Raw genomic sequence first — 12,933 nt, forward strand, 5'->3', positions numbered from 1 at the left:
GGCTGTGGAGGCCAGGTCATCAGGTCTTGGGGCCCTGGGGCCATGGTTCTGCCTGCCTCAGGACCCGGTAGACAGAGGTCCCTGAGCAAGGGTGGCCAAGGCAAGGTCCTAGCTCTGGCCATGTCCCCAGACGTGTGGTATGGCTTCAGATGGAGGAATCTCCTGATTGGTTTCTTGGCCTGCAGCCCTCCTGTCCCCAACCCCTTCGGTCAGTCTCCACACAGCGGCCAGACAAAGCCCTTAAAGAGGCCCTCCCTCTCTCACTCCCTATTTCAAACCTACCTGAGGCTCCCCAGTGCTTGGGGGAAAGACTGCCAACCTTAGCATCCCCTGTGGGGCCTCCTGATGCAGCTCTGCTTAGCCCCCAGTGTTCATCATACCCTTCCCCTGTGCTTCTGCCAGGCATAGCTGTTGACCCCTCTCCGAATAGTTTGGATTGCTGTTTTACAGCCCCAAACCTTTGTGGCTGCTGTACTTTAATCTTGGATGCACCCATCCCTTCTGTCCTGCACCCCAATCCTCTGGCTCCCTCTTCAAACTTCTAATCCTTTTGTTGGTGTGTCTCCTCTTCCATGCAGCCTTCCCTGACTTCCTCAGAAGAGCTGATCTTGGCCCCTTTCCATATGCACATCTCCTATCTCCTGCAACTATCTGCTTACTATCTGTCTCCAATTGCAGACTGAAAGCCTCCTAGAGACAGGGACAAATAGTGTCACCCCAATGCTCCTAGGACCCAAGACAAGGTGGAGGAAAGACCAGATGTCAGAGGAGGAGGCTAATCTAGGATGGGTCTGCCCCTTCAGGTTGACTGGGAGCACAGCTCATACAAAGGGCTCATTGTCCTCTGATTTTGTGTCGACTCTGGAATCTCCTGGACTCAGAACTTTCCTCTTTCCCCCACTCCTCTTTCAATTTCAACTACAGTTCACACCTGTCCCCAGCAAGGCTCTGTCGCCATTTGCTTCTGTGAGATGTGTTAGAGTCTGCATGCGTGACCCATGCTCCTGGAGCCGTGTGCACCAGTACTGACCCAGCCATGCAGTTACTCACCCGGCTGGGAGTACACGGTTCCCACGTCCATTTTGAAGGACCCCACCAGGGTGCCGCTGCGCAGTAGGTTCTTGGAGTGAATCACCTTCCGGGGAGAACCACCAGCCGTAGATCAGGCAGGATGGGGCTGAGGCCGTGGGGCAGGGAAGGGCTGACTGATAGAGGGGCGCCCCTCCAACTCTTTCTGGGGAAGTGAGCTTCAGGTCAAGCAGGAGGGTGTCTGGCAGGGCAGGGGTATCTCTTTGAGGTTTAGTATCAGCCCCTTCTGCCTCACCAGTGTTTTGCTGGCTGCCAGGTACAGGTGAGCAGGTTGTACACTGTACAGAATGATGTGGCTAATGGGGTGAGAGGGGCCCAACTCCAGCCTGTGCCCTGCTTGGCTGGCTGTGAATCTTTTTATGGCTGTGCCTTCTTATGGCTGGTCTGCCCAGACAGGGCGCCCTTTTTAAGGCTGCACAAAAGTACAGTTTGAGCTAAGAGCCTCACCTGCCGTGCACTGCTCCCTACTCACCGAGATCTTGATGATCTTGTCGAACATGACGTCAGGAGAGACATGGAAGTCAAAGACGAAGTACTAGAGGGGGAAAGACCCAGGCCTGCTGTCACTCAGCGGGCCGAGGCTCAGTGCCAGGTCCCTCTGTCTTGGCATTGCTGGTCTGCACCAGCCCATGTCCCCTGAGCCCCGAACCACTGGTCCCCACAGAACAAAGCTCTCGGGGGCAGGGAGGAGTCATGCGGCCCTGAGCAACTCATCGTTCTGAACCTCAGCTTCCTGAGCTGTCAAATGGATGTAATGACAGCCCCCCACATGGAGTCTCATTAGGAGGTTTGATGAGATACATGTAAGATACGGTAAGATACACTGTAGTTGTGTAGGTCCCATAGATATCACCATTAAACCACAATGCTGCCTAGAAGATGCACCCCAAGTTTGGAGGTGTTAAAATATAAAGTAAGCTGAGACTTAGAACTGAGAGCTGATGAACTTAATCTGCTATAAACACAAATGCTGTTGGCATGATCGGTCCTCTCCAGCTGGGAGCTACCACTCATGGTTGCTGTGCCCGCCATGTCTCCTGGCCTTGGGGTACAGGCCCTGGGGACGAGAGTGTGGGCAGTGAGCAGAGGGCCTGCTACTTTGGTGAACTCATGGACAGGGAGACAGAAGAAATGTTGAAGTGCTTGGAGTAAGTGAGGAGAATCTGTTCCGACCGCTGGGGGCTCACACTAGATCACTATGGGTAAAAGTGCAGCTTTAGAGCCACGAAGCCTGAGTTTCCACTGTTGGGCCAATCGCTTCCTTTTCTGAATCTCAGTTTACGCCTCTGTGATGGGGGATAATGAACCAGGGCCTCCAAGTGGAACCACTCTGGGGCAGCATTCTGGTCATTGCTGGGAGGCGTGGTTGTGAATCTAAATATGGTGACCTGGGTCAAGGAACTTCCCTGGGGATCCAGTGGCTAAGACTCTGTGCTCCCAATGTAGGGGGCCTGGGTTTGATCACTGGTCAGGGAACTAGATCCCATATGCCACAACTAGAGATCCTGAGTGCTACAACTAAGACTTGCTGTTTAGTTGCTAGGTGGTGTCCGACTCTTTTGCGACCCTACGGACTGTAGTCCGCCAAGCTCCTCTGTCCATGGGATTCTCCAGGCAAGAATACTGGAGTGGGTTGCCATTTCCTTCTCCAGGGGATCTTCCTGACCCAGGGATCGAACACATGTCTCCTGCATCTCCTGCATTGGCAGGTGGATTCTTTACCACTGCACCAGCTGGGAAGCCCCAGATATAAATACAGAGCTTGGAAAATGGTTTCTAGGCTGGAACTAAGAGGTGTCCTGTTTGCAGCTCCCATGTTGCCAGTCTTGAGCCTGGCGCAGAGCAGAGGCCCAGTGTATCTCTGTTTCATCTTTTGGATAAATATCCATTCAGAAAAGTGTTACCAAAGCCCTCCAGGTACAAGGCACGCCCTGGAGTGGGCTACAGTGATGCAGGAGATTAGGAGACTCCTGGGTTGGATATGAAGGACCAAATGCAATTCAGGGATGTTATTGTCAAAGAGAGGGGAAAGCCCTGACCTCTGACCTGGAGAGTACAGGGAAGGACATTTGAGCTGGACCCTGCAGAGTGAGTAGGAGTTTTCTGGGGAGCCACCAAGTGGGGAGATCAGTTCTGTTTCCTTGGAAGGAGGAAGCCACTTGAATGTAACATGAGGTATATGGACCTGGTGCAAGGTGAGCTCTCCAGTCAGCCAGCCAGGCTTCCACCACTATCAAATAACCGTGGAAGGCAGTGGGAGCCCTGTCTCCATATCTGTTAGAGAAAAATAGACCTTATCTAGGCCAGAGGCTTTTCCAGTTGGGGATGTGTCCTGACCTAAGGTCAGAGATGTCGAGCCTGAGTTTCCTGACTCCTGGGAAGGTTGTCACATGGGGCTGAGGGGGTCCTGAACAGCAGTGTCCCCAGCCCAGGACCTGCAGGAAACCAGCTATGAGAGCGGGGCCTCCATGTTATTGCTTAGGAGACTTCAGTCAGGCCCTGGCCTCAGCCTGGGTTCCTGTGAAGGGCAGAGACAGGCCTGGGTTTTACTCCTGCAGGTGCCCCACTGGGGCCTCCCACAGTTTCCAGAGAGACGCCCCCATCTCCGAGTAGCAGACTCTCACCACACCCAGCATGGACACTGAGATGTGGGATGCCTGTGCCTCACTAGGGCCAGCCTGGCACAGCTCACTGCCTGGAGCCACTGAGAAACAGCCTGGAGGCCCCTCCCAGAAAGGGAGGGCCAGAGTGGCCAGGTCAGTGACTTCTGGGTTAGGCTGGTGTGTGCTCAGGTATCTGAGGGGCACGCTTCACCACAGCTCATTAAGATGGGCCCCTCCCTGGAGCCCAGCCTCAGAGGCTGTGTCCAGCAGGGCGGGGGTGGCCATCCGAGAGGACAGACAGAGCTCAGTGGGCAGAGGCAGAACAGCCTGGGCCCTGCTCTGTCTACAATACTCTCTGTGATCTCAGCCCTTTTCACAGTGTGGCCTCAGTCTCCTCTGTAAGGTGGAGAGACTGAACTAGAAGGTCTCTGAGATTCTGTAACCTCAATGTAGCCTCAGACAGCTGCAATGGACAGCAGTGGGGACCAAGCCTTTCCCCTCTCACTCCCCAAGCGTCATGGTCAGTGGTCTGGAAGGACCTCGCAGAGATTCAGGCACCCAGGATGGCAGCTGAGCAGAAAGCATGCACACACAGAACTCGACTCTGGCACTTGGCACCTGGGCCAGGTCTTTCTCCAGGAGCCTCAATGTCCCTTGTAAAAAATGGGATTGATGGTGACAACTTCTGATAGCGTGAGAGTCAGAAGAGATGATGCACCTAAAGCATTTAGAAGAGTGCCCCGCACACAGCAAGCGCTCATTAATGGTTCTAGTGCCCCCATGGGCCAGGGCTGGGAGGAGGCTGCCCTGCCCCAGGGCTCTGGCTGGGGAAAGAGCTGGGAGCAGGCCTCCCAGGGTGTGAGGTTCACTCACTGGCAGTGGTGGGAGCAGCGCTGGGGAGGACGGGGCCCAGGTTCCTTTCACAGGGTGGACCCTGGCCAGACCAGGGTCAGGCTGGGTCTGGACTGGAGGTTCAGAGGACGTGGCACTCAGCATGCTGGGGGTTGTAACAAGTGGACCAAGGTCACCCGGCTGGTAGCCCTTTGTGACTCTTGAGTCCCAGCTTCTCCCGTTGGCCCCATGGGGCCGGGGCCCAGGCTCTGCCACAGTTTGGAGGACTCTTCCCCACCCAGGGCCCCAAGGCTGACCTCATTATAGTAGGGGCAGTTAGTGGACTCCTTCATGGAGGTGTACTTCTTGTCGTCGCCCACCTCCACACACACCACGGGGTCCATGTTCAAGCCCACCAGCTGCCGAGCCTCAATAACTGTGACGCTGACCTGTGGGCAGGAAAGAGGGGAGATGAGAAGGAAGGCCCGTGAACTTGGAGCGGGCTTTGCAGGAGTCAGAGCCTGGTTGGTACCAGTCTGAGCACTGCTGAATCTGCTGGTGATCCTGGGTCTTTCCCCACCAGGCCTCAGTGCCCTCATTTATAAAGGGAGTGAACTGGATCATCTGCAAGTAGGTGTGCACCAGAATTACCAGGGGAAGGGGCAGGGGGAGAGGAAGGAGGCGGGGGTGGTGGTTAAAGGCCCTGAGGCCCCCACACCACACTCCAGACCAACCCAACCCAATCTTGGGAGGGGATGGAGGAGTGCTGTCCAGCATCTGTATTTTTAAAGCTTCCAGATGATTCCAAGAGTTTTCACTGGCATCAACGGTCCTGCCTCACAGAGGGCTGCAAACCCACTCCCACCCCCCGAGATTTTGTGCACTCAAGAATTATGCTTTCTAAGTCTCCATTAACGTGCATTTAGTTTTCATTTGAGTCCTGCAAGCCTCTGATATCTCTTTTTTAATTTCTGGAATTTGGCCCCTTTCCATATTCCCGGTTTCCCTTCTTTTAATCTCTTTGAGTGCCCAGTAAGGCTTTGGTGCCCAGCTGGAGCACATTTTTTTTTTTGTCTTGATACTTGTATGTTGTGTGTAGTCTGTATTTTTTCAGTGGTGTCTACCTCTCTGGAATCGTACTTCTGCACTAGGAAGTCATTTTTGAGTTGTTCATCCATTCGACAAATATTTGCATATACATACAGAGAGAGAGAGACGTGTGTGTATGTATGCGTGTGTGCATAGTTTTCCTGAACTCTCATTTTAAGCCATCAGTTGTTGCTTGAATCCGGAGGTGTCAAGCTCCACTAGGGTGGCCATGATAAATAGGAAGAATGGGGGGTTCCTGAAATGACAATGAGCCTCAGCTCATTACAGCCTCAGCTATAAGTGGAGACACCTCCTATCCATAAATTTGCCTGAGGTTTGAATGAGATAATGTGCATTGAAGTGCTTTGTAAACTGTAGAAAGTCTAGAAGATGTGAGCTCTTCCTATAAATGGCTTCTCAATTGAATTTACCTTCAGTTAATTGTTTGGGTCCCAGGCAGGTAGGGTCGTGTGTGACACTTAAGTCTCTGGAACTTGCACTTTAACAAAATAGCCTATGCTGACCTAGTATTAGCATTTCCCTCAGCTCTCTTCTAATGAAACCGTTTGAGTTGCTTTTTATGCTTCTCATCTTGGAAAGATGGTATTTTAATTGCTGTGCTTTGATGCAACTGCTAAATACGATTTTTACTCAAGAGAATTATTTTCCCTTTTCATGAAAAAGAATAGCGTTGAAAATTATCTTCCACTGTGTCCATCAAAGTCTTATAAATATTCTGAAGGCCAAGAAAAATCCATGCATTAAAACTAATGATGTTAAAAAAATAGAAACCCTGATGACAATGAGAACGTTGCCAAGCAAGTATACAGAACTAGAAACTGAATATTTACTAATTGAAGTAACACTTGAACTATGAAAGCAAGCATTTCTATGTGAACTTGAGGTTCTAAAGGGAGTGGAGCTGAGAATATGGAGCTCTGAAGGAGTTTACCATTTCTTCAGGGAGCTAAAAGCAAAATAGAGCCCCTCTGAGAAGTTTACTTCTCAGAGAAGAGCATAAATAGACACTAGAAGTCCTTCCAGAGCATTCTTTGCATAGTAGTTTATAGAGTTTTAAACTCTGTGAAACTTTCTTACCAAAGAGTTTTTTTTTAAATTTCATTTTTTCCCCACAACTAACCAATCCCCTCTCCTCCATAAAAAAATGAAAAGAAAATATTTTCAAGACTAGTAACTCAAGACTAGGAAGTAGACAAACACGGTGTTGGCATAATAAGGTACTAAAGAGATGCCATCAGGAGATTCATCCTTGCAATGTGAGAAGTTGATTGGCTTCTCTGTTTTTCATCCAGAGACCCAGCCATAATGATAGCCTTTTTGCCCCCTAGTTCTCTTCAGGAGCAGAGGACTCCTGTCTTTCCATGATGGAAGAGGAGGAGGCGAATACAGCCACAAAGGGACCAACAGACCAGCTAACCAGGGAAACTCTTGGTGACTGACTATTACATCTTCTTATCCCAAGATAAAGGCCACGATCCCCAGGTGGCTTCATGAAAGTCATCACCAGGAACAATGCCGAGTGTAAACCTGTACCTCTGTCTTGGGAGATCCCATGAGTCATGGTGCTTTCTGACCTGCTCCTGAGGGATCAGATAGGGTTGCAAGAACATGGGTGGGAGCTTGAGATGAGATTAGTGCTGCTCTCCTGAAACATCCTTTACCTTCTCTTGTCTCCAGGTGACAGGGATGTGATATGTTCAGTTGTGCATTTTGAGAAGACCATTCCAGTGGTGGTGTAGAGGATGGTGTGGAGGAGGTAATATGAGGACAGGGAGACCAGATAGGAAGTGGCTGCCATATTGTGCTTGAGCTGGGGAGATGACATGGGGATGAAAACTGGAGAGATGTTTGGAGGTGACAATGTATATGATCTTGGTGCTAGGAAGAGAGGGTACAGCTCAAGACTCCATGATCCACCAAGAACATGTCTGCCAAGTGCCACGCTTTGCCCACTCTGATAGGCAAACTGTATATTCCCAGGGAGGAAGCTGTGGCTTCTCGCTTTTGAGATGTCGATAATCAGGAAAGGGTTTACATATAACATGCATTCTAAAAAGCAGAGACATTACTTTGCCAACAAAGGCCCGTCTAGTCAAGGCTATGGTTTTTCCAGTAGTCAGGTATGGATGTGAGAGTTGGACCATAAAGAAAGCTGAGCGCCAAAGAATTGATGCTTTTGAACTGTGGTGTTGGAGAAGACTCTTGAGAGTCCCTTGGACTGCAAGGAGATCCAACCAGTCCATCCTAAAGGAGATCAGTCCTGGGTGTTCATTGGAAGGACTGATATTGAAGCTGAAACTCCAATACATTGGCCAGCTCATGCGAAGAGTTGACTCATTGGAAAAGACCCTAATGCTGGGTAGGATTGGGGGCAGGAGGAGAAGGGGATGACAGAGGATGAGATGGTTGGATGGCATCACTGACTCAATGGACATGAGTTTGGGTAAACTCCGGGAGCTGGTGATGGACAGGGAGGCCTGGTGTGCTGCAGTCCACGGGGTCGCAAAGGGTCGGACACGACTGAGCAACTGAACTGACTGAAACAGAAGAAACAAAGGACCTTGGGACCTCGTTTCAGAGCTACCCAATCTTTAGGATGGTTCTCAGCCCTGAGGATCCTTTCTGGATCTGAGTTCAGCTAAGTCCCTCTGGTTGAGGTCTTTCTAACTCGGCAAAGCCAAGCTCTCCGAGAGAGTGAAGTCTTTCTGATAGGTTTTCTTGCTTTATACATTGCACTCATTGAAAGCAAGAATAATCCCACATTTTCACCCTCACAGCTCTCTCTCCAAGTATGTTAACACTTACAGTTGAGATGTGAACCAGCCTGTCAGGGAATGCTGTGTTACCAGGTTAAACATGAATACAACTGCTTTGTTCAGTTCGGAATGTTTACAAAGTTTTCGGAGGCAGACTGTCTGGTCCACTTAATAAAAGTCTCTGGCAGGAAGCAGTTTGAGAGAGCTTTTGAAAACGTGCAGTAGGCAGTAAGCTAAAGATGAACAGAGACCAGAAGGAGAGATGGTCCCCAATTATTTGTTCTGACGATGGGATAGGACACCCTCAGGACTGACCCTTGTTTTCTAGCTTTGAATATCTGCATAACCTGGGGCAAGCTCCTTATCTACACTGGGCCTCAGTTTCTCACCTATGAAATACAGTAATACCGATGTTTGAGTGGTCGTTAAGATTATATTAACTTAAACAGTTACACTAGTCACAACAATAACAATGGCACTATTTTCTATGTGCCCTTATGTGGCAGACTGGTGACACTGTGGAGGAAACAGTATCTGACTATGAGGGTCTTTGTTCTTTGGAATTTTTTCTCTTTTCAGCTCGGAGCATCGCCCTGAGCCCAGTGTCCTGGAAAAGCCCTCAGAAGTGTTAGAATGTTCTGTGCCTGGGTTTTGGCAGAGAGGTGAGGAGGTGACATTCCCAAATGTCCTAGGAGCTCAGTGGTGTGACGCTGTCTGAAACCACAGGGGCAGGTCTGCTTGACATGGCCCACGGTGAATTTTCAAGCCCCTGGGAAGATGGTCACCAACTGGATGAAAACAAACCAAAGCAAGGATTCAGGGAGACAAGGTGTGTCCTTGAGGATATATGACCAAATGTACCTGCTACAGAGAAAGGTGGTGTCTAGTCCTAAATATCCTCTCCTGAGTGAGGTGAGGTCAGCTGCCCTTAAAGAAGGGTACATGAGGCTTGGGAAGTCAAAGATCAAACCCTGACACAGGAAAAGGTATTCTGATTCTGGGGCCTGGCACTGGACCTAGGTAGGAAGTGTAAAGGCATTCAGGTGGGGTCTCCTGAAGGCTGTAACTCCCCTGACCAGCCAGCACTCTCACTCAATTCTAGGAACGCCCATCAGCCTTTCACAGCAGCTGGGCCTTGTTAGTCCCTAAGGGAGGGTCCAGAGGAATGCATGGTCCTTGGACCCTTCTCGTTTGCAGTTTATAAATAAATACTAGGTGATTCCGGTTTTTACATTAGCCTATTGTGAGTTACGGAGAAGGCAATGGCAACCCACTCCAGTACTCTTGCCTGGAAAATCCCATGGATGGAGGAGCCTGGTAGGTTGCAGTCCATGGGGTCACTAGGAGTCGGAGACGACTGAGCGACTTCACTTTCACTTTTCACTTTCATGCATTGGAGAAGGAAATGGCAACCCACTCCAGTATTCTTGCCTGGAGAATCCCAGGGACGGGGGAGCCTGGTGGGCTGCCGTCTATGGGGTCGCACAGAGTCGGACATGACTGAAGCGACTTAGCAGCAGCAGCAGCATTGTGAGTTATGTTAGTGTAACTCAGTCTCTCAGGCTCCAGTCAACGCTGGGAGAAGAGACAAAATTGAGGGTGTGGCCCTGCAAAGCTGCTGATGAGGCCTGGAGCTGGGAGGGCTGCACTGGGGCCCTCTGCCTACGTGGCACTCTCCCCGTAGCTCCCAGCCATGCCCCATCCCACTTGCACTGGCGGCCACATTTGCAATCTACAGCTGCAAATCTCTCCAGATCTCAGCCATTTGGTCTCCAGTTTTAGAAACATACAAATAAAAAAAATTAAGTGTTAATTTCCGAAAATACAGAGAAGCAAAGAGAAGGAAACCCTGCCCCCCCCCCCCATTCTCAGCATCTATAGATAGCCAGGATTGACATTACTTCCAGCATTAAAATAATACAAAGCAACAATTTAGAAAAAAAATCACACCAAATAATCTGTATGTCTTTAGAGGTCCTCATTTTAAATGTTTTTGTGAAGTTCTTTGGTCTATGTTTTTTCTAAGTCCCTCTCACTTTATAAAGTCCATTACAAAATCCTAAGAGAGCTTTGACCAACATAAGCAGAGTTCAGACCCTCCTTTTTGGATCTGTATCCTTCTACTTATGACACTGTGTTCTTTTTGAGTCTCTATCTCTACTTATGACACTGTGTCCACAGTGCTTGAACAGTAAGGAGATCAAACCAGTAAATCCTAAAGGAAATCAACCTTGAATATTCATTGGAAGGACTGATGCTGAAGCTGAAGCTCCAATACTTTGGCCACCTGATGTGAAGAGCCAACTCATTGGAAAAGACCCTGATGTTGGGGAAGATCGAAGGCAAAAGGAGAAGAGGGGAACAGAGGATGAGATGGTTAGATAGCATTATCGACTCAGTGGACATGAGTTTGAGCAAACTCCAGGAGACAGTGAAGGACAGGGAAGCCTGGTGTGCTGCAGCTCATATGGTCACAAAGAGTCTGACATGACTTAGCAACTGAACAACAACAATCAGTGCTTTCCAGGAACAAGCTTAATTTGGTAATTTATATTCAGCTTGTGGTTCTCTATGACCCCCCAGATCCATGCCTCTACAGAGTCTAAAACACTCATCTGGCCAGAACCACCTGCGAGAGAGTCAGAAAGACATGAGGACTCTTGCTGCCCCCACGTACCTGGTAGTCCATGGGCCGCCCGGCACTTGGCTCCATCTTGATGTCTGGCTTAGATCTGAGAAGGAGAATATACTCTCAGGCTGGGTGTAAGGGGACTGCTTGCAGGGGAGGAGGGCACTGGCAGTGGTTAGAACTTGGAGAAGGGTGGAAGGACAGAGTCATGCTTGTCAAACACTCCAGGACTGCCAAACAGAAAGGGGATTAGTGGTTCTCAGAGGCTCTAATAGAGAGGACTAACCAATGGCAGAAGTACAAGGAGGCAGGTCATTAGGTCAACAGATTCAAGTGTTGGGCAGCCCTGTGATTTCCCTTTGCCAAGAGGTATTCAATGAGCTGGGAACAGCCCCCTGCCTTTGCAGGGAGGGAGGTGAAGGAGATATCCAGGAAAAGAAGAAAGGGGCAATGTTAGGAAGGAGCTGTTCTTGGGCTCTGATTCTCCTCCACCCCAATTCCAAACATAGCAAGCTAGGCCTGCCTGACCTGGTGAAGCCAAACAGGGCTGCGAGCCTCCGGCCCACTTACCGCTTGTTGGAGACGTTGGTGGTGAGGGCTGTGACAGATGCTAGCGAAATGGAGTCAGGGTCCAGCCCATCACCCAGCCGAATGGCCAGGCGGTCAAGGTCCTCCATCTCCAGCACAGCTGGTTCATCTGGGGAAGAGGGAGGACTAGTTAGGTGGACTGGATGGTGGGTTAGTGATGGTGTTTCCTCTTTTGCTTTGGCATCCAGGAAACTAATAGTCAATTTCAAGGTTTCCTTGGAGGCATCTATTTAGAATGTTATAGTCTGCATATCTGCAGTGTTTCTGACCTAATTTTGATCTTTAACAGATATTGTATCTGGCCTTGCCTTTTAATTTTAATTGAATATAACTCATCCCTGGAGAAGGAAACGGCAACCCACTGCAGTATTCTTGCCTGGGAAATCCCATCGACGGAGGAGCCTGGAAGGCTACAGTCCACTGGGTTGCAAGAGTCAGACATGGCTAGTGACTAAACCACCGCCACAATTCACTTATGCAAGTACTGAACATCCTTTGTGAAAGAAGGTCAGGAATAGAGAATCCATACTTATGTATCTTATATCAATGGCTACCATTTACTGAGTGGCTACTACATGTCAGGCACAATGCTAGTCACTTTAGACACATATCTCTAGCCCTCATAATCTTCATAGTCATATCTTGCCAAGATAGGTACTATTCTCACATCACAGACAAAGAAATTGAGACTCAGGAAGAAACTTATCTTTGTAAAATAGCTCATGGACTTCAGAACCTAACCCTGTACTGATGTGTATTAATCCAATGAGATGAAGGAATGACGATTCTGAGAAGCTACCCAAGAGTGATGGGTTTGAGTCTCAGCCAGCAGCTCTACCCTCATTAATCTAGGAAGGAGAAAGGCACAGCTGGAATATACATGGGGGCAAAAGATAAGGAGAGAGATTCTGGGATCAGTGGGCCACACGGGGGATGCTGTGAGAGAAGCCAGGAGCCCCGAGGATGGTGGACGTGTGATCCACAGACCTGGCTTAGAAAGCTACACACAGCTCCACTGTACTTCCATTTCTCCCCTTAAACAGCTGCCGTGTCCCCTGGCCAGTGCCACAGGCCACTCCAGTCTTCCAGATCCACCCTGCTTCTCTCCCCCAAGGCGGTCCCTGCAGCCTCCTGAGAGGGAACTAGGTAAATGTTGGGCAGAGAGTCCTGCCATGGAGCAGGCATTCTCAGGATTCTGATTTTCCCCTAGAAACAGGGAATTGGCCAAATAATTTTCTTCCTTTTTTTTTTTTGTTATTCCCTCCTCTGATTAAAAAATCCCTAGACTTCTGTGTGAAGAATGGAAGCAAAGAGGGCAGGAGGAGCC

General features: G+C 49.6%; 1 protein-coding gene across 3 annotated transcripts in view; it reads right to left on the reverse strand.

The window, feature by feature from the left end:
* Window positions 1-12,933, reverse strand: part of OTOF (otoferlin) — a 90,443-nt gene that overhangs the window by 26,848 nt on the left and 50,662 nt on the right. For all 3 annotated transcript variants that reach the window (XM_081592807.1, XM_081592805.1, XM_081592806.1), the window contains 5 exons: window positions 11,589-11,715; window positions 11,067-11,121; window positions 4,841-4,972; window positions 1,562-1,624; window positions 1,051-1,135 (listed from right to left, as the gene is read on the reverse strand). In XM_081592807.1, the coding sequence (XP_081448933.1) occupies window positions 1,051-1,135; window positions 1,562-1,624; window positions 4,841-4,972; window positions 11,067-11,121; window positions 11,589-11,715 (462 nt within the window). The remainder of the gene's footprint in view (window positions 1-1,050; window positions 1,136-1,561; window positions 1,625-4,840; window positions 4,973-11,066; window positions 11,122-11,588; window positions 11,716-12,933) is intronic.

This window comes from Giraffa tippelskirchi, chromosome 4, assembly GCF_054371585.1.
Source record: "Giraffa tippelskirchi isolate mGirTip1 chromosome 4, T2T-mGirTip1v1.2.pri, whole genome shotgun sequence".
In the NCBI taxonomy this organism is placed as follows: Eukaryota; Metazoa; Chordata; class Mammalia; order Artiodactyla; family Giraffidae; genus Giraffa; species Giraffa tippelskirchi.